This window comes from Anguilla rostrata, chromosome 3 (genome assembly GCF_018555375.3).
Source record: "Anguilla rostrata isolate EN2019 chromosome 3, ASM1855537v3, whole genome shotgun sequence".
Taxonomy (NCBI): domain Eukaryota; kingdom Metazoa; phylum Chordata; class Actinopteri; order Anguilliformes; family Anguillidae; genus Anguilla; species Anguilla rostrata.
The window spans coordinates 26,307,336-26,329,410 of NC_057935.1; the positions used below are offsets into that span (position 1 = coordinate 26,307,336).

The 22,075-nt window shown below is 36.3% G+C and overlaps 1 protein-coding gene across 1 annotated transcript in view; it reads left to right on the forward strand.

The window, feature by feature from the left end:
• Window positions 1–22,075, forward strand: part of LOC135250566 (gamma-aminobutyric acid receptor subunit gamma-3) — a 181,669-nt gene that overhangs the window by 157,889 nt on the left and 1,705 nt on the right. Inside the window, exons 6-8 of the mRNA XM_064326992.1 lie at window positions 5,078–5,215; window positions 14,501–14,653; window positions 20,399–20,598. Coding sequence (XP_064183062.1) covers window positions 5,078–5,215; window positions 14,501–14,653; window positions 20,399–20,598 — 491 coding nt within the window. The remainder of the gene's footprint in view (window positions 1–5,077; window positions 5,216–14,500; window positions 14,654–20,398; window positions 20,599–22,075) is intronic.

The window sequence follows — 22,075 nt, forward strand, 5'->3', positions numbered from 1 at the left end:
GACTCAAATGAACGACATGTACTGAAGGTAGTGAACTACTCGAATGAAATGTACTGAACGACTCAAATGACTCAGTTGAACGAAATGTACTGAATGACTCAAGTGAGTTAAATGAACTGAATGTACAGAGAGATACAAATGATTGAAATGAACTGATTGTGCTGAATGTACTGAATGTGAAAAGTAGCCAACTGAAAGATTCGTTGAGTGTATAGCATAGGCCTACTAATGCCTCGTGCAAACAGAAGGAAAAATGTGTTCAAAAAAGTACAGCAGCTCAAATATGCCATTTTAATTTGCTTGTTGAGCATAAAAGTACACCACAAAAACTGGGATCTTACTTTTTATGGAGTCAATTTTGTGCCAAAAGTATTGGAAAAAAAAATTCCATGCATAGAAAACAAAAAATTGCATGTGCAAAAAAAAATCGTAGGCGTAGATGTGGAAATGTTTCTCGTGATCAAAAAAATAAAATCAAACGCATTTTTCTGAATTGTAAATGAAAAAATTATGTTCACAAATGTAAAAAATAAAATTGCTATTGTTTTTTCTCACTCATGTTTATGATTTAATTTTTTACAAGTACGATTTAATTTTTTATAATTACGATTCTGTTTTTCTCGAGCTTGGCGTTTCGGCATGATTTTGACGTGGAGGCGGGGTGAAGGGAAGGGGGTGACTTTATTGGTCACTCGGACAAATGCGTCATTGGTATGCGCCGTGTTTACCTCCCCTGACTGAAGGCAAGGCGTGCACATCATCATGGATAATGAAGTACCAAGTGATGGATTGCTGGTTAAGTTACTAAAGTTAACTATTTAGCTCAGTCATATATCTAGCTGTTCACAATGTCTAGTCAAGCATATACCGAAGGAGTTGCTGTAAACAGCTAGCTCCAGCCTATCATACCTTTATCTTCATTATTAGGTAGGTAGGTAGGTAGCTAAAGGTCTATTAGATAAACATCTCTTAAAGCTAAAGAGAGAAGATTTGCATCAGAGGGTGCCCCCCTAGGCCACCTCCTTCCCATCACCAATGCTGCGTACTTGGACGTGCGTTGCAAATTAATATTGCCACAGTCTAAATGTTTGCTTCATTTCATGGATTTAATTGATTATCTTGATTGATATGTGGGCTGGATCAAATTTGTGGGGGGCCCACAAACCTTTGAGTTTGACACATGCTGTGAGGGATCTGAAATAAGCAACTGCTTATAACTGGTGTTGCTAACTACAAAGCAACAAGTGTTTCCTCTTGCTCAGTACACAAGATATGTAACAGCTTCTGAGTTAGAAGTCATCTCATTATCCCTCAGTGGATCTCTGTGACCATCAGTGTATTTTATTATGTAAAAGACAGTGTGTACATGGAGAGCTCCAGGTCTCCTCCCACAGACAGACCATTTACAACTTTATATATTTCTTCCCACTAATCAAACATACTCTGTTCACTTGAGGTAACACAACATAGTTAATGTGACACTTCCTTCATTATTAACCCCAATCTATCATTACTTTAGCAATATGTTTATCGTGGTTATTAGAGGTATTATTTCTAAGGAATGGAAATCATACAAAAAATGTTTTTACAATGGGAAAAATAAAGGATGGCACTTTATTTTACTTTTATAATAGCCTCTGCAATATGAATCATAAAACCATTACAAAGTGATATACCATGTTAAGCCTGCTCTCCATGCAGACTATTAAGGCTAAAATTACACTCTACATGGCGCCCACAAGCCCAGTGTCTCAGGAAGATTTAGCGGGCTGCAATTCATTTGACCTGTTTCTTTTCTGCTGGAAATCATTGGACAGCAGTCTCGTTCCCATGGTGATAGATTTATTTATTTATTTATTTATTTTTATGAAGTGGAATTTGCTTACCTTTCAGGCTAGCATGCCCTTCGGCTTTAAATGTATGAACTAAGGACAGGTGCAGACCTGATGTAAAAGGGCATGAGAGCTCAGAGGGAGGGGAAATGGTGGCCTCTTTGTTGTTTGCAAAACACGGTGTAGTGAAAATAAACTATACAACATCCCTACTAAGAAATTTCATTTACAATTTTGTGTTTTGTAAGCAGTGAAAAGAATGTATCTCTCATCTCTAGTAATGGCTGACATAATATAAATGATCAGGTAAGGTGAGATTTGTACATAGTTGCGCCACAGGGTTTATTTATTTTTCATGATTAATCAAAAGGCACAGATTTTTTATATCCAGGAGAATGTGTCTGGGGCAACTACAGTAGTAACTCTCCTGCTATCACTTAGCAAAGAATGTAAAAGCTTTTAATTTTGACATGTCCAAGTCTTGATTAATCAGGAAAATATTGTTGGCTGTGCTTTTTGTTCTGAGGGAGAGATTCTGCATCATCTCTGAGGAGACAAAATGTTAAAACATTTTTTGGTTCAGTATAACGGTGTACTATACAACCTCAGAAACTCAACAAAACATGTCAGTTTTAAAAATGTGAATGTCATTTTTGTCACTCTGATTAGCGTTTCCCACAGTTAATAATAAACATAAAATCTGCATTTTGGTTTTCCCCTCATTTCATATTGACATGGCTTTAAGCTTAATCCCCTTTCTCAATAAAGGAGATTAAGAAAACTGTTTATTTGAAATACCACAGGTACAGTAGCACGCTGAAGCAAGAATAGCCCAGTCAGCCTTCATTCAGTCTGAAAATGAACAGCCACGCTTGTTTTATGTAGCTTTTCAGTTTAAGGGCTTATTTCATTTGATATTTAAATTAAAACTTTCCATTTTCAGCTTTGTATGTTTCTTTCAGGCCCTGAAACAGCCTGTATTCCATACTAGTTAGTTTACTGATTTTAAAAATACTGATTTAAATACAAAATACACTGTGTTTCATGAGATGAAGCAGCATATGCTTGTGGTAAGTAGATGGTAGTGTATCAATACATTTCTGAGGTACTGTCACTTTAAATCTTTATTTGTGATGCACTTACCAGAAGGGTCACAGTGTTAATGGACAATCGAGAGAGTAGTAGCATGTGCACACACTGCTTGATAACCTCTGGATCACACTGCACATGCAATCACTGCCATGTACGCAGTTCCACTTTTAGTTATATGAGCAAGGCAAAGCATAAGCATAGTATATGTGGAAAAAACGGTCCTCAGGCTTCTGCCTTCTCTTAATCTACTCATGTTAGCAGTAGTATTAAATCAGGATTTTATCCATTTAGGTTTGAGCTTATCCATGGCATTGTGTCATTAAATTTACTGATGTTTATTACAAAATAATTTTATTACAATGTTTTTTAAATGTATTATTTCATTAAAACCAACAAACTCTTGTGCAAGGACTTCATTTTCAAATTCAGGGAACAACTGTAGGGTAATGTGCAAGTTGTGGTTTCCAGTTATATCCCAGTTAAGAAAAATGTCATTTTAAGAAGGAACAATTGTTAGCTGTCATCTGTGTGCAGAATAATGTATTAAATAATTAAAATACAGTTTATATTCTCTAATGCTAATGTATGTACAGTAAGCATTACTGTGTTGCTAATAGCCCATTTGGCATTTAAATATGAACCTTATGTCCTTACAGTGAATCACTTGGGTGTGAAACGAAGTGAAAATGTGTTTGATCTCACATTGGCTAACTGCTAAGCATTCACTGTCATTGAAGTCAGTGGCTGTGATTTATAAACTCATTATCAACTGTGTATTGAAGGAAAATAAATATTTGCATTTGTTTGTTTTTTAGACAAAGGTAAGGACAAATGGCGATCAAATTGATTCCATGATTTCTCTTACTGAATTACTACAGCGGTGGTAGTTTGTTGTTCCTTCTTTTGTGAACTGCTACTGGCATCATGTGAAAAACATTCCTAATGCCCCTTTTCCACATTAATGCAGCATTTTGGTTCCATTACATCATATGGCCAGATATGTAAGTGATAGATGAATGGTGCTTTTTTTACACAAAAAAAAAAGCTCAGAGAAGGAAATGCAAGAGAGAATGGCAATGGCAGCCACTTAATCATGAATATTTGAAAACTAGCAATTTGGAAAGCTTCTACCTCCCCACACTTCATACGATTACCCTGTTAATTGAACATCTAATGCTTCTAATGGCTATCAGGTTTGATAATCATTTACTTTTCTGTCAATATGAAATCAATTTGTGAGACATATAATTATGTTGTCATCCTAATGAACGCAATAAACCACAGGGCAGAGCATTGCACAGAAAACCCAAAATGTTGCAGGGGTAAATAGCCCATATTTTTTATATTATCACTTTGTTGAGCCAGAGGATGAGAGAAATTTCAGTGACCAACCATATCATTTGCAATCATCTGTAACACTCTAAAATCAGGTGTTGAAACAGTACCTCAAATGTAGTGCAGTGAGTGGTACTCAGGGGAATATTTGCTGGGCCACTGCCATAGAGTTGAACAAGTGGCAGTTGTTTGCTTGCTTGTCTCAAGAGCGAGGGCACACAGCTGTGTTTTAGGTCCACTGTGCATGCTGTTTTTTGTACCAACGAATCATTCTTGCTTCATTTTCTAAAACAACCATATACACTAATGCCCATTGATGCCCACTTATTTCTGGCTATTGAAGGCAGTTTTAACCAATGAAGCATGTGCATTTTGCAGCTCACATATGTATAAAAAAATGTCAAACCAAACAAATTATTGAAAAAATCTAATAATATATGCTGAAATTAGGATGAGAAACAGCCCCAGACCAAGGGGTGTCCAGGTAGTTTAGTCATATAGCGTATATGATGAGCAGTATTATTCCTCTGACATCTAGCTAATCAATGAAGAAGGAATGTAACAGTGCATTTCAATTGCGACTGCTGTGTGTTACAATGCCGTGGGTGAAGAATGGGGGTTAATTTAAGCATTGATTCAAGCCTTAAATGTACTCGTCTTTCCTCTTGCCAGTCTTCATTACAGTCTGGCATTTTATTAGGCGGCTGCAAGAGAAAGACGGATGTGGCTTTCCATACCTTGAGGTCTTGGGAAGACAAGCAATCTTTCACTGAGATGCAGCTGCATGGGGGTCACACATTCCCTCTCTGTAATTACAGACGGATACCCGCGAGATGAGATGATTTACAAGTGGAGAAAGAACTCAGTGGAAGCTGCGGATCAAAAATCCTGGAGACTTTACCAGTTTGATTTCATGGGTTTACGAAACACCACAGGTGTAGTGAAAACATCAGCGGGTAAGTTTAAAAAAAAACAGTACTATATTCCTATAGCCAGTACTATTACCATAACCTTACAGGAATTGAATATCCTGCAATATATTTGAATAAAAAGTACTCTCAAGCTATTTGAGGCAAATATACAAATTATTACTTCTTTCATATATTGCAGTATACTTTAAAATATATTTCTGTGAAATAGATTTACCATTATATTTTCCAAAAAGTATATGACTGATATATTGTTGTATATTCTATTTCTGTAATACTGAAGTTGCACTGCAGTGGTTAGTATCACCATTATGTTATTCTTATGCTTACTGCTGTTTTGTAGCTCTGGTTCTTGCCTTCATAATATTCTACCCCAAGAGGCTATCTAAATGTCACTTTATTATTTTCAAAATGAGATTGGGGGATGAGGTAACCTTTAATGAAAGCTCCAGAAAATATGTGGTTCAAAAGGGCAGCTTTGACACAGGTGCACTTAAGTGTGAATATGCTCCATATGCCAAAATAAACAAATGTGTTATATGCATAGATGGTATATAATAAAGCCCACTTAAATATTCAAATTTTGCACGTGCACACACACATGTAAACCATTATAAATTTGGAGTAAGAAGAGATTTTCTACTTTTGCATGATGTGATTGTGGTTTTGCTGATGATAACAGATGACACAGGAATGGTAGCATGGCAAAGCACAAACTAAATTTTAATCATGGCAAAACTCTTGAAAGACATTATTTACCTTAAACAAATATCTTGAGTAAGGGATAATCCACAACAAGGTGGTCTGCTATCAGGAAATAATGACCTACATGGAGGCAGAAAACCACAAAGGTTATTATTTTTCAAAGGCTGACCAGCGTGGAGTGTATATCCCACTTATTATATGGCTCATTACCTTACAGAATAAATCGATCAATAATTTCATACAAAATGTTGATGTAAATGGATTTTATTAGTTCAAATAAATTGAAACTAATGTGAAACAAATTATCCATAGTGTTCTCATAGGTAATTGTGGCCTATTCGGGAATATTGGCTAACTGAAGTATTGGAGTAAGATATTTCTTGACATTCTTCTTAACATCGATGGGATAATACCAACTGGAAGAGACAGAGCAACAAAATAAAAAAGCCGTCCTGAATTTGATACAGCGGTTCTGTGTACAGCTGTTCAAGTTAGTGTTATGCCATCGCATTGGGAGTCTTTAATTTTATATAAATATAGCTTATATTATAGACAGTCTGTTTCTAGTTTTAACTTGCCTCGTATCTTATTTCAATCCAATGAGACTATTTTGACTTAAAACCGTGACGGTGAACCTAGAATTAGTTTGCATTCTAAACCGGTTGAGAGACACTAGAAAGATGTTTACACTGCATGACCAAACCATTTTAAAAAGCAAGACAGTGCAAGATAAATTTGATTGAGTTATGGTTTCATGCAATTTTCTTAAATAATGTCATGACAAAAATAACCAAAATCGGTGCTAACTGCATGGTATAACAAGAAGGAACTATTTTTTCCTAATAGAATTATTGTTTTCATAAAATTACGTAATTAACGACCAGTTTTTGCCTACTTCCAATCCACAGTACAACTATCAACAAGAGTTTTGCTTCAGAACACTACAACAATGTAATTAAAATGTGCAAAAAATTGATATAAAAAATAAATAAATAAAGGTAAAAGTAACTAATATATAATCATTGTTGGTAACCAATGTATAAGGTAATTAGCCATGTAATAAGCAGGATAATCCCCGGCGATGTGGTCAACTATGAAGAAATAATGACCTTTGCGGAGGCAGCCCTCCTCTGGTTCTTTGCCTCCACAGCAGTCGTATAATAGCTGACTACCTTATTAGGGATTATCCCTTACATATTTGACCACGGAATGCCTGAAGTGGATAATCAGAATCGAGCATTAAACAAAGCCACATAATAAATCTTAATGACAATTTTCACAAACAACACAAATTTTTCAAATACCATAGTTGCTTTTCTCACCTTTTTTTATTGTTTATTGCTAGATTTTATTTATTTTATTCTCATTGCTGTTAAAATTCCTTGCAACTTTAATTACTTTTTTTTTCCTTTCAGTATTTTATTTAGTTTCACAGTTGCTGATTTTGTTTCAGTATTTTCTATTCTGTCTTTAAAAGACACTATAGAGAGCCATATAAACGCAACAGAATTGTTCAATTGATGTTTCGAATGGCAGGAATTCTGGCTGCAGTATGGCAATATCAAAGTCTTTATATTACTCCTGTGTACCCCAAGTGCAATCCACAGTCAAACAGTAATATTACAGCAACTGTGTATGTTATATTTTACTAGATGCTCTACCTACATCTGAGTGCTGCCTCATTTTTCTGGATATTTTCTACCTGGACAGTAAACAGTCATGTTCAGTATTGTGAATGTTAAGCTTTTTTTATTATTATTATTTTTAATAATAGTGCTTCAGCATGGAACACAGCCTCTGGAGTGTATAACAAAGCTCTATGCCTCATAGGATAATAATATGTAATGGATAAAGATTTTGAAATGGCTCCTTGAACTTGTTGTTCTATTGTTTCAGTGATGAAGTGGCTGGAGGTTTTGCCTCCTCTGAAAAAAAACAACATAACCATACGTGTTAACCACACGTTTGATAACATTTTGCGCTGCAAATTTTAATAATTACCAAAAAGATTACTCTTACATTTTTTTACTTTCTTCATTTTCACTTTACATGTATGAGGTAGCTTTGATTTAGTCCATACTCAATTTCTTAAATTCACAAAATGAACTTAATTCAGCATGTATACTTTGGTAGTGTTTTGTGCTAAATTCATTTGGAGTGTGCTGAGAAAGTTGAATTGTTTTATAGTTTACCCCGGAGTGTGTTTGCTGCTATGATGGCAGGGTCTTCCATTTTGTCATAATATTCTTGATGTTAATTCACTATTTTCTTTTTTAATTAATTAGTTCATTCATTCATTCATTCATTCTTTTTTCTTAACCAGTAAATTGTTTTTATATGATGTTCAGGGTCTGGTTGAGAGTTTGCTTAACAAGACCAGGTCAAAACCTAGTATATGGCTGGACCGAACCGGCCGACCAATGGTGTAACTTCATCACTCAGTCACTCAGTCACAGACATGCGCTGTGTAACTTCATCACTCAGTGACTTAGTCACAGACATTCGCGTCCAGCCAAAAATTCAGAAAGCGGAAGTTTATATCAGGAAATATAGAGTGCAAAATTACTTTTTCATTGCACAATCAACTGTATTTTATTTCCTACGTTGACTTAAGTAAACTTATTAAAGTTTACAATGGGGGCCAATCAGACCTAAAATAATATTACCAAACCCAGCAGGCAATTATAAAAACTAATGTAAAATGAGTCTCCCAGGCTAATTGTCACTTATGGAGGTAGATTCAGTGTTCCATGCATCCACTTTCATAAATGAGATCACAATACAAAAGTAAAACTATAACACAAGAATCATCATCATTGCTTTTCACTTTTAGCTCAGGGCTAGGAGATAAATAAAGCCATTTTCTTTTTAAATAGAGATCAGTGTTCTTTTGACTTCAACTCCGGGCTGAAACCCTCACTGTGTTCATTGTAGTTGACCTCTGATGTTTGAGTTAATTGCTTTGACAAAGTTGAAACACTGCACACAGCGTTTTGTTTGCTTTCATGTAGAATATTATGCAAACAAACATTTAATGACTGAGACATGACTGAGTGAAAGACAGAACAATGAGTTCAGGATCACATCAGTTGTGACCTGTGTAATATAATCTGTCCCATTTCTATTATTAACTTTGTTGACAGTTATCTTTACAAGGCATTAAAAAAAGAAACTGCAATGTTTGGTAGTCTACAATCTCGTCAATACCACTTATTACATTACACATTCAGCTCTTGTACAATGTTACTGTATATAATATATAATAAGATAATATTAAGCAAATCAGATACTGTAATTAAAGTCACGACAGTTGCTCTTTCCATAACAAGACACACAAATGCCTCCATGCTAACTGTTCTGTGCATAAGAATATTCAAGAACATACAAATAATGATAAGAACAGTACATTCAGCCCAGCAAGACTCTGATTTTTCTTGAGTACTTCATGCAAACAGAATGAAAACAGAAATAGGCATAATTTCCTCACTGCAACTGCACTCTGTGTAAATGTGGAAAATGGTAGTTGTCTCGTACTATATGAAGCTGAATGTTCTTCCTTTTGAAAAGAAAAAACAAAATGACATAATGCTCTTTTTTTATGAGTAAAACCTCCTAAAGTTAGACAATGAGCAAGACTGCTGTTGCAGGATGAAAACTTTCAGCATTTCTAAGGTTTCTCATGGCCTCCATTTTCAATGAATCCATTTTGAAAAGCTCCTATCTTTGGAATTTGTTTTTACAGAACCCTGCCATGTCTGGCGCTGGCTCTACTTTCAACAGGCTAATTGTCTCTCACCAATTCATTGACTTCAATCTGCAAGAGCATTTGCATTCAGGGGGCTTGGTTGGAGCGTGCACTCTGTAATTTCAGCAGCTACATGAGAAAATAATTAAACATCCCTTTCTGGTGAAGTATATTTATTTTATCCGATTCACATCAAACAAACTATCATACCCCTAGCTGTTACCACGGAGTGACAGCAGGAGAAGCCAGCTGGTGGCTGAAGTACTGGGCCTCCTTCTGCCAAATTAATTGCTTTGCAAGTTTGTTAACTGCTACAGAGCACAAAATGGATTCATTTAGATGTGCAGCAGTATGCATGTTTCATTTGATATGAATGTCATTAGCAAAGGAAGCCTAGTGTAAAAGGATAAGTTTACACTGTATGCCGGTCGTACTCAACTGAATAGATTGGCATTTACATTTATATTTTTAGGAGGATTGATAAATGGACTCCTGAACAAGATTAATCACATGCAGTCATATTTAAGAAGAAAACAGAAAAAAGGAGTGGAAGTATATATATTATATATAATATATTTTTATTTCTAACATCTGTTGTGTGCTCAAGAAACAGCACCTAGAACAATGCATCAGCTGCAAAAAGGACAAAATTTTGATTTATGAACAAAATGGGGTGCTGTAGGGTTTCGCATATTTATATAAATACACATTTTAGAAAAAAATTCCGAATTCAAATACAGATTTGTTGGTTGAACAGATATTGTTGTCTCTGCTCACCCCTAGCCAATAGTTTATCAAACAAGACACCACCATTCACTTGTAGTAAATACCTACAGAAGGGGCCTCGGTTATAAAATGGTCTTACGATGAAATAGTGTCTTAAATAGTGGCTTATGCAGAAAATGACTAAGTAGCCTAGTTTTTTTTTTTTAAATCACACTTTGACATGGAAAAATTATACTAGACGCAAATCACCTGCTGGTTATGTTGAGGTACTGCACTTTTGGACACTGCAAATCCCCAAAGTGGAGTGTGTTCACGCGTTAAGAGTAAAATTTAATTAATGGCCAATTTTTGGCTTGCAGAGAGCAAGAAATGTTAACAAAAAAAGAAGAAATTATTTATAGAAATTGACCACATTCACAATAAAGTGTAAAATTAAAGCATGTCCATGTGAGTTGTATATTACATGAAATTTACATATAGCAGGTGCATACAATGCAGATATGCCACTCAGTTAAGCAACTTTTGCTAAGCAAAGTTAAGCAACTTTTTTGGTCTCAGTTATTTTTATAAATCAAGGGCAACTAAAGAAATTATGTTAATAATACTTTTAAGTTTAAATCCAAGAACATTTTTATTTATGAAGCCCCTGGTAAATATCAGTGTTTCCTCATTTTCACTCCAAACTGCTAAATCATCTCAAAATGCATTATCATCTACTCTACAGCTACTGAAATCCTGTGGTTGACCTTCGAGCAGGAGTTCACCAATAATTTATTGGAACCAGCAAGCAAGTTGCTTTTCCCTGTATGGCTAGGACACCCTGACTCTCTCAGAACACAAGAATATTTCTTTCCACATGATTAACTGCAAATGGGGAACTAAATTGCAGATGCAGTAGAACTTTCTCATAACACATGAGAAAAGTTAGGGTATATACAGCTGTCGGACTCCAGCACCGAGGATCGGGTGTGGAGGGAATAGCACAGACCTTTCTAATAACATGCAAGAGGAGTTCTTTCCATGGGAGTAGATGCAGTAGTTCACAAGACTCTGGATTCAGGGTGTTTCTGGTCAGGAAAGTAATCACTCTCAGCGAGGAGTGAGGTGTGGGTCTGATCATTATTTCCCAAGAACAAATGATACCAGCATCCACACCAATGATCGGGTCATCAGGAATGCAAATGTTGTCTCCCCAGCTGTGTCATGGTGTGGAAAGTCATAGTTACATCCACAATAATTTAGCTACAGACCAGAGAGAGAAGTTCAGTGTGTTAAAGAGTTTTTTTTACCCAGATTGTGCTTACACGAGTGTTGACTTAAAGAGATTTATGATATCTCCACAGCAATGTTGTTGATTTCTGCTGGTTTTTACAGTTTTGCAATTCCATGTCAGTTCCTCCTGCTTTGAGCTCAATTAGGAGGAGTGATACATGCTTCTCTCCAGGGCATTTATGCAGATAGGTTATCACCTAAAATGGTCTATTTTTCTCTTTCTATAATGCTTGAAAAGCTAATTTACAAGGAGAGGACAGAGAATGTCGGATCCTTTAAGTAAAGGTATGAGCCATTACGATTAAACAAATTCACTCACATAGAACTTGACAAAACTGATTGCAGGCCTTGTTTGTATAAAAAAGGCAAGAAACTGAAAAAACAAGGGTGTACAAGGAATTCAATTTAAATTGTCAGTATTGTCCCAATCTCATTAGTTTGCCAAATGAAGCATTTAAATGTGATACTCCTCCATACTCTAACTCCACTTCATTATTATTAAATGAATTAATTAAATCTTTTAAAGCCAACTACCATAAATATATTGGTATTATGATCAAGCTTCCCATCACCTATCATGCAATCAGTCATTGAAAACTTTGAGTAATAAATTATATTAATGCTTACCTTTTTAACCCCTTCGCGCACATGCCAAATCTGGCCAACCCTTAAAATTCTGGTATTGCAGTTGTGGTTGGAACGAAAACCAGCATACACATGGGTACTCCAGGACTGAGGTTGGGAACCACTTTCTTAGGGCTATTGTTGGGTTTGTCTTGTTGCTATGACAGAATATGATTTTTGAGAGGTGAAAGAATATTTTTATGAATGCCCAGATAGACAATACTGTCCATTATGTCATGGGTGGGGGTGTAGTTGCAGATAGTTTTCATGTATCGTCTACTAATGAAACTAAAACAAGCGTTTCTGATTTCAACTCATGCTTTGGTTGCAGTAGCAATGAATGTCTGAGTTGAGCAATCTAGGCATGCTGGCATTCTGACCACTAGGGTGTTTGTACTAAGTGGTTAAAAACTAAATCCATTAGCCATGTGAATTATTGGAATTAAAATCCATAAATAGCTAACCAAATGAATGCATAAGTTCATAAATATTACATGACAACCAAAGACATCTGATGGAATACTAATTATTGATACTTACCAGTGATACTACCAGCATTCATGACGGATAAAAATATCACAGGAAGTGGCCTCATCCATTTTTGGCAGCTCATGGTATGTTATGTCACCCCTGATGCTGCAATGACATACAAAGCAACACACACCAGTTGTACACATTTAATCAAAGGAGCTATATATCTCTTATAAAGATCATTCAAAGAAAGTGTTTCCCAATGTTTTATTTGACTCACCACTTTTTCTCTCTGACATTTATGTATCTGCATATCTATTGTATCAATACTTTAATCTTTGATTACATTTGCACAGCCTGGTAAATAGGTAGGACTAAAAGAATAAAAGACAAGCTCTAAAAAGCAAAGAACAAACTAATGAGTTTAGTCTGAGAGTGCACGTCATTTCAAAACATTGCGAAGAGTTGAACTGGCTTCTTGTTGATATTAGAATTCTTCAGTTAAATCTTATTATGGTTTATAAAATTTTACATGGTCTCTGTCCAAATAATTTGAGTATTTTCATTTTATTAGGGACACTAATGGCTTGAATACGAGGGCTAGTGTGTACAACCTGAAACTTCCCAATCTAAGAAGCAAGTTAGGGAGAAGCACATTTCTTTACTTGGGTGGGGAAGAATGGAATGAAATTTAATCTGCCCATACTTTCAATAGTTTTAAAAACAGTTGAAAAATGGGCTCCTGAGTAGACATAATCTGGTAATTTACTGCTTTTGAACATTGTGATATTACCCATTTTTATGGAAATGGAAATAGATCATGTGACTTTTTTTTTTTTTTTAAATAAATAAATAAGTCAGTCAATCAGTCCATCTACCACACTGAAAACAGTTCTCATGAAGCACTGACTAAATTCCCTTATTTTTCTTTTGGATTTTTACCATTTTTATATTTTACTTTGTGTGTATTTTGCTGAACCATACGTGAGCAGTGCAATTTCACCTTCTTCAAACAAGCCCTCAACTTTCAGCCATCCGTGTTAAATGCATCTAGAGCACATTCTTATTGGCCTGTGAAATTAACTTCATATGTTCACTCAGTGTAATATGAACTTGTTATATAAATACATTGCAAGCCTTACTATTATAATGCATTGGGGGGTCCTTTTCTCAATAATTCTGGTGATTAAAAAAACTAATGAACTGTGTTTGTGAAGTAAACATTATTTCACACTTTTCATTTGAGTCCAAGTGAAGAACAAGTATTGAGTCTGGACCTCGCTTTTTTCTTTCATTTGCCCTTTGAGGGCATTAGGCAACATGCTGTACATCAACATTGCTATCTAAATGCTCCCATCATTTTTTTTAAACAGTGCTATTTCAACCTACTGCTCAGTGTATAATGGTAGGGATATATATAGTGCATATATCTGTGGATTTCTAGTCCTAATGCTCTGATGAAGCACTACTGTATGTGTAAAGCAGATTAGGCTGTTTAATTTTGTGAAGGGTTTTGACGTAAACTGATGAATCTGCAAATAGATTGCCTGTCCATAGAGCTACTGAGGGTATGTGATCAAACACTTTGTGTGCCAAGAATTGGGATGCTGTTTTATTGAGACTCATATTGAATTCACTGTTCTAATGTGAATGCTTATGTACATGAACATATACTTTCTTGCAAGACAATGTCACCCTTTTCATTTAATCTACAGATTTTTATTAGTGAAGTTTTTTATGACTGATGACCTTCCCTCTGTGTTCTCCAGGTGACTATGTGGTGATGACTGTGTACTTTGATCTGAGCAGAAGAATGGGATATTTCACCATCCAAACCTATATTCCCTGCATCCTCACCGTGGTGCTGTCATGGGTTTCCTTCTGGATCAAAAAAGATGCCACACCAGCCAGAACAGCATTAGGTATGTTCATTTATACACACCAATCCTTATTTGGACAATTGCATCCAACTGGGTAGGCATTAGGTTTAAGCCCCTAGACCACAGGACTACATTGCAACTGGAACAGCTGCTCCTTATCTTACAGAGTATATGTAGGTGTTCCATTTCTTATGCAGGCCTGTGGTGTATATTTTGGTAACAGACCAAAAATATTATGTAGAAGACTTAAGGTGAGTAAACAGTTTGCAGAATTTTCTGCATTTACACTTATGTTATGACCCTGACTCTTTACTGCAATTGCCAGTTTAACCCCTTGGACCTCCTTTCAAGAGGAGTGTGAAGTTAAAAGGTCACACTGGATTATTTCAGATATATCGCTTCATTCAAAATGAATAGGAAAAGCGTCAATGAAGTGTCAAGTCCTCATATCGGAGTTATCAGTAATAGCAGTATTTCATTGGTTTCATGTTTCATCTGACAAAAAATTATATCTGACCTTTGACTTTTGTCCTTCCAGCCAACAAAGCTTTAGAGAAATGTCATCTGTTCTAGTCTTGCTTTCACATTGCCTGTCCTACTGTACATGAAACCACTGGTGTAGCCAGACAAAAAAATATTAAAATCTTTAAACTGAGCCTTGAAGTTTGTCTAATGGTTACAGTTGTTTCCCGTTTTTGCCTATGACCTCATAAATGGTGGACCATCATCAGAAACCCTTGCCAGAGACCAAGATGCATATTTGTTTTTATTTTCTGTTGACCATTATTCATGCTGGTCTTTACTTTTTTCCTTTCATTTCTATTTTGTTGTTTAGTTTTTGTCTCTTGTAGAGGGTGATCCAGAGAGCACTTTGTTCACATTTTCATTTACTTTTCTGATTTATTCCTGCATTTCCTTTCTTAATTACATCCTCTCCATTTGTTTATGTGCAGTCCTGTGGAACTTTTGGTAAAGGTAATTGCTTTCTGTTTTATTTTTGTGCCATTTTTATGAGCTTCGGTTTAATTTGTTTGTCTGTGTGTGTGTGTGTGTGTGTGTGTGTGTGTGTGTGTGTGTGTGTGTGTGTGTGTGTGTGTGTGTGTGTGTATGTGTGTTGTCCACAGTTTTTAAAGATATCTCAGTAGAGTATCTCAGGATGTTTGGTAATGGGGTATCTCCACATTTCACAGATATTCTGAATAGCAAACATTCTTCCAATGGAAAAGTAGATTTTTTAAAAAGTTTCCATAAAATGGCAATATGGTCTGTTTTTGCTGTGCACTGAAAATATTGTAGCGGGTATATGTAGGAAATGTAGTTTTGATTGTTGAGGTAAAAAGGACTATTCAACCTTTTAAAATCTGTTTATTTATTTATTTATAAGTGAACAATTAACTTGGAGGTATACATGTAAATCATATCCGACAAACACACTGCAACTTCACACTCACAGCTTTCAGAAGACTCTGTAGCTTGCAAAGCTGATATTATCCTGATCAACTCTAATTTATTACATTTAAATTTTGATGATCAAGTCCGCTGTATTCTGATAGCCTTCCAAGGTGATATGCTTTTTTCCCCAGGGTTGCAGGGGCATCCTCTTTCGTTTATATACATTAAGTGGTTCTATTAGCCAGCTGGGCCAGCCTGACTACTGCAGGCTAGCAGCCATAGCTACTGCTTCAATGGCGTTTTCACTAGATGTCTGCAAGACCTGCCTAGAATAACAGTGAATGACGTTCACAGGATAATCAATTCAGTGACTAGTGCCTCCACTTGTAAAAAGGAGAAAGTAACCCCTAAAAGGCTCAGGTGACGTGACAATGCGCGCCACTCCGCTAGCACTAGATTAAAATGTTATTTTGTCATAGATGCATATTCTAAGAACATCTTGTGCTTTTTGGGTAAAACTAATAAATAATTAAATAAAGTATGGAGACGGTGGTTCATGGGGGTGCAATGGCTCCACCTGGCACCTATCACTACACACCCCTGGTGCCATCAAGATAACCATCTTTCATTCTACTGAATATTTTCTCAAAGAAAAGAAAAGTAAATCACTCAGCCTACCCTGCTGAATAAAACAGCTTAGACCAGTATCAATTCCATGCTGGTGTAAGCTGGTTAGTGCTGGTCTGGTTCTGGTTTAGCTGGTGGACCAGCATGGCTATGCTGGTTGACCGGCATACCAGCATACCAGCATCCTGTGCTGGTGTCCAGCATACCAGCATCCAAAATACAACATATGATGGTCATGCTTGTAACCAGCTATGCTGGTCTATGCTTCTATTTCCAGAAGGTTAATTGACCAATAACATGTTTCAGTCTAATGTCCAACAGTAGTACAACGTCTTAAAAATTTCACATTAACCCAGCAACCATGCATATGACCACTAACAACAGTACACTAGCAGGCAGTTAAGGTGAAGCAGTCTTCAAGAGGATCAGATGTTAAAAGAATGTACAGAAAAATGGGGAATGGTGGACCTGTCACTGATGAACCTCTGTAGTTACAATTGGTAAAATTCTGACAGCTGGACTGATAGGTAGTTGACCATCTCTGTATTGTGATGTCTACATCATAGAATCACTAGCTGGTTAAACATCCCATCATACTATTGTATGATGGGATGTTTCTTTTTGTACTGTTGTGGAATGACTCGTACATTTTTATCTTTATTTTGCAATATCTGAGAAACAGCATTTTTGGATAGCATTTACTCTAAATAAAAGTTGTCTTATTAAAATAACTTATTTTTATCAGCACCAGCAAAAAAGAGTAGAGAAATTGGGACTAGATATTGCTCCTTGTGGTATCGTTTCTCCTCCAATACACTATCTCCATGCTGAATGAAAGCATTTAATCTGCATTTCATGCTATATGGATGTGACAGATGCAAAAGCAGCCCCATTTATCAGCTTGAAGATAGCTGTCGTTCATGATAGTTCCTACAATGAAATTTCATCAGACCTTGACTGTTAAAACAATGCCATTTGAATTAAAAACGGAGGAAAACAGAAGAGATAGAAAAAAGAAAAGAAAAAAATTTGCGGTGCACCCTACATGCACATTAGCCGGACACAGAAAACCTCCCACACATAGCTCTCTCTAATAGGTCTTCCATGAAATAAATTTAGAGGAATGGCAGTGGCGTGTTTGCAAGATAATAAAAGAGGATCCATGACAGACAATACCTTAAAGGTTTGTCCCCACGTTTAGCTGCAAAGTGAACTTCATTTTCAGCTAAAGAGAAAGAGCATGTTCAGGAGAATGAAGGGAGGATCAAAAAAGAAGGATGAATGCAATTAATCTCTTGGACAAAAGAAGGAGCCATTGTGCCTTCAGGTAAAAGAAAGGGGTGGGGGAGGTAAAGTAGATATTTGCTTTTCGGGCAATGCTGTTATCCAATAAAGTCCGGTGAGTAAGAGGGCAGATAAGAGAGAGCCTGAGTAGATAGCAGGAGAGGCGTCAGCATGAAAGCAGTGAAGGGCTGGCAGGGACCCTGACACATTCTAGAGCATGGAATGTCCTCGGTTATAGCCCCACTGACATTTCAGGCAAACAATAATTACCATATCAGTCCCAGAAAAACTTTCTTGACTGTCAGCAAAAATCTGACAGCAAGGGAAGGTGCCTCCCCCTCTCTGATACTTCAGTGAGCCACCTTGTCTTTGAAGTTATTGTTTTAAGGGTATATTTTGTACAAAATAAATAATAACCTACATTATGGCCTTGAATCAATTTTAAACTTTGGCTAATTAATGTAAATGCTAATTCCAATAATTCCTAGTTGCTGAATATTTAAAAATCCAGGCATATATGTGTGTGTGTGTATGTGTGCGTGTGCGTTTGTGTGTATTCATTTGTTAAAAATATGACTAAATTCAATGTCTGCAATTTCTGTCCTTTCATCAATGTAACTGAACCGAGACAGGAATTTCTAACTAATGTAACCGAACTGAGACATGCCATATTCTGAGGGATACTGGCCTGTTTTTGGCAGGCTTGGCAACTGTGTCACCTGCTTAGCTTCTGTAGACATTCAGCTTTTGAACAATAGCACGGTACAGTATCTGCAGAACGCAGGAAAACAGGTGAGGTAATCAAGATGCCAACAAGAGTCTGAAGGAAGAGAATTGAGTGTGAAATACCCGCCCAAAATAGATGTGGGCCCACTTGTTTCCATAGAAACCATTGGAAAAACACTGTTCTGTTCATCCCTCTCTTCAGAAGCATCTCTGTGATCTGAGTTTGTGTGTGTGCACGTGGGTGTGCGTATGTGTGTCTGTCTGTGTAGGTGGGTTTTTTCAGTTTTGCTCATTTTTTTCAGTTACATTGAAAATTTAGTACTGAAATTCCCCCGAAGGAAGTTGAATTAACAGGAATTCTTTTGACACCATGTGCTGGAAACTGCTGTTGAAAAGGTATGAAGAATGTAGTCACATTAGGCTTCAGGAAATGGTTAATCAGTACAAGTAAATAATGTTAAAAGATCGACATAGATTCATAGATTCATAAGAAAAAAGTTTACCTTATAAATATATTTATAAGAAATTATAATTTTGATGGAAAGTATTTCTGAAAAATACACAGTAAAATGTTAATTGTTAAATTAGTTCTTACAGAGTACACATGGTCCTTTTCAGACACATTCAGTATGTACACTGTAAGATTTGAATTAATTAATTAATAATTAATACCATTAATACTGGACATTTTACTGTGTTGAGATCTGAAAGGGATTGTTCACACTGAAAAAGAAACTTTTTAAAAGACAGCCCACAAAACAAACAGTGGTGTTGGCTATCAAGGTGATTGCGTAGAACTGTATCAGAAATGACATAGACTCTGACATCAATGACAAGAAAACCAAATGAATCAGCGCTAGGGTCGGAGCTCAGTTACAGCTACATGTAGCTACATGTACAAGCCAATGATGGCAATCCCTGTGATAGGAACATTGCCGCCTCCACCTCGGGATGGATGCCATCTGTTTATGTTAGCAAGCTATTGATATCTGGCACTCAGTCAGTCTAGCCTTCTAAAACATTTTCAATGTCAGAAATCAAGTCGATTGCTGACTTGCTCGCAGTAAGCTGATAAAGTTATACCACGCAATTTTTTTAAAGCTTGCTCACCGTGTACGGACACAGCATAGTCTTTGTCTGCTAATTTAGCTTTCTCCCCCTCCTGAGCACCAAAATGTTCCTCACTGCACAACTATTTTAAGTGTTACATTGCCCAAAATGTTTGACCATGCAACCGCTTATACAACAAAACTGTAAGCTCCTACAATGGTACAGGCATTCCTGGAAAAAGCATCAAGCAGGCATATTAACATAGTCATACAATAAGCCATGTTCTGTCAATGCCAATTGATGAAAGAAAAATGTAAATCGCCTCATTGATGACATCAGAAAGTCGTGCAATGGCCAATGCCAAATCCTTTAGCAGAAGGAAGTATAGAAACTATTTGCATTCAGAATGAAGCAACTCATTCACATTCTCAACAGGATCTGCTCTGAGAATCATTGTATTTTCTTTGGTTCTTTCTTTATAATGTTGTTTTTAAAAATTATGATTTTGATTGCACAGTGTCTTTAAGAAATGACATGTCTAAAGACCTTTGTGTATTGTAATGGTATAAAAGAAGAAACGTGAAAGGTGAAGGAAAAGGTAGAATTTTATTTTTTTTATGTGGTCGCATGATCACTGTGTAAAAAGAAGCAGTATCTTGATAGCACAGTGTTTCCGAGTGGATCACGTTCTGATCTTTGCCTTCGCAGGGATAACAACAGTGTTGACCATGACGACGCTCAGCACCGTGGCCCGGACCTCTCTGCCCAGGGTTTCCTACGTCACCGCCATGGACCTCTTTGTCACTGTTTGCTTCCTGTTTGTGTTTGCGGCCCTGATGGAGTACGCCACTCTCAACTACTACTCCTACAGCGTGCGAAAGCCCAGCTGCGCCAAGACCAAACGATCGGTGAGACCTTACTCGCAGGTCACCGGATTCACTCAGTTTTCAGTTTACCTTCTGTGTTTCAATTCAGAAATCAAATTTAAATTCTTTTCACAAATTAAAAAATGCACATTATGTTGTGTGAAGATTTGTCAGTTTTTCAGTTTTTATATTTTCTGATAATATCCACATACTGAATCTTAGAGAACCCCCCCCCCCCCCCCCCCCAAATAAGTATATGAAGCATCCTGGAAATTTTATTCAACCATTTAGCAGTTGCTGAGTGATTTGCACAGCTTTCTCACATACATTTCACGTAGCTGAGAATCAAACTCCACAAGCCCAGTTCCCGTGACATTAGAGTACACTGCACTGAGTAAAATTGGACTGTAAGGGGCAGCTTTGATACACATAGTCACTTTTGCAGTCTGATATTCAGTCACCTTTTCAACGTCATTTTGAAGTCCTTGTGTTAATAGGATGCTGTCTGACAAAATTCACGCAAATGAATGAGGCCAGGTTAACACATGTCCTTCACACGCTTCTTGCACAAGCACTATTTTGAGGACAATGGAGCATTCCATTGTCTTGCCAATCATGTTGTTAATTTACAAAAACCACATTCACGTCTGTAGGATCTGACCATTCTAATTTTGAAGCACTGCTAGCATGTTATTGTTAGCTCATGCCTTATCGCACATAATAAAATAAGTGGAAAAAAATAGTAAAAAGTAAATAAGTAAAAAAAAATGTAATAATGATAGTAAACAAAATAAGTATATAATAATAAAGATAATAAGTTATTAAAAAAAGAATTGCATATTTGTAATTTAAATACCCAATGGAGGAAGTGGGTTACTCTAGGTGTTTTGGAACGGAAAAAGTCTCTACCTGAATATACCTGGATAAGTTATTTATTTCTATGACAAAAGAACATCGCTTTGTCTTGACAAAACATGTAATGTTAAAAGCATTTACAAAGCAATGTTGTCAAATTGAAATGAAATTAAATATTTAGTAAAGTGCATAAACAGTAAACATAAATTCTGAAACCTAGGTGTGGATGGGCTGGGTATAAGTCTATACTGTACACAGACACATTTATACCACAAAATAAGCTATATTTAGACCATTTGTGATAATGATGCCAAATGTTGAAGCAAAATCACTTGTATCACTTGAACTAATTCTCCTGTATTAGATGCGCACATTACATGTATTATATGTAAAACATCTTATAAGTTACCATCTGAAAAAAACAACATTTTCATACAGTAGCATTCAGAAGACTGATCCTGTCTTTTGAGATTGAAATGCTATTAAGGTTCTGCATGGAAGTCTGTAATTCCCAGTTCAAATGAAAAGTTTAGCTGTGTTCAATTCACTGTCACCAAGTTTAATTAAAGCAAATGTAGATTATTGTTTTTAGTTGATTATTTGTTCACAACTTACACCCGGGAATCAAAACCCACTGAACATTGATATTGTCGGGTCATGTAGT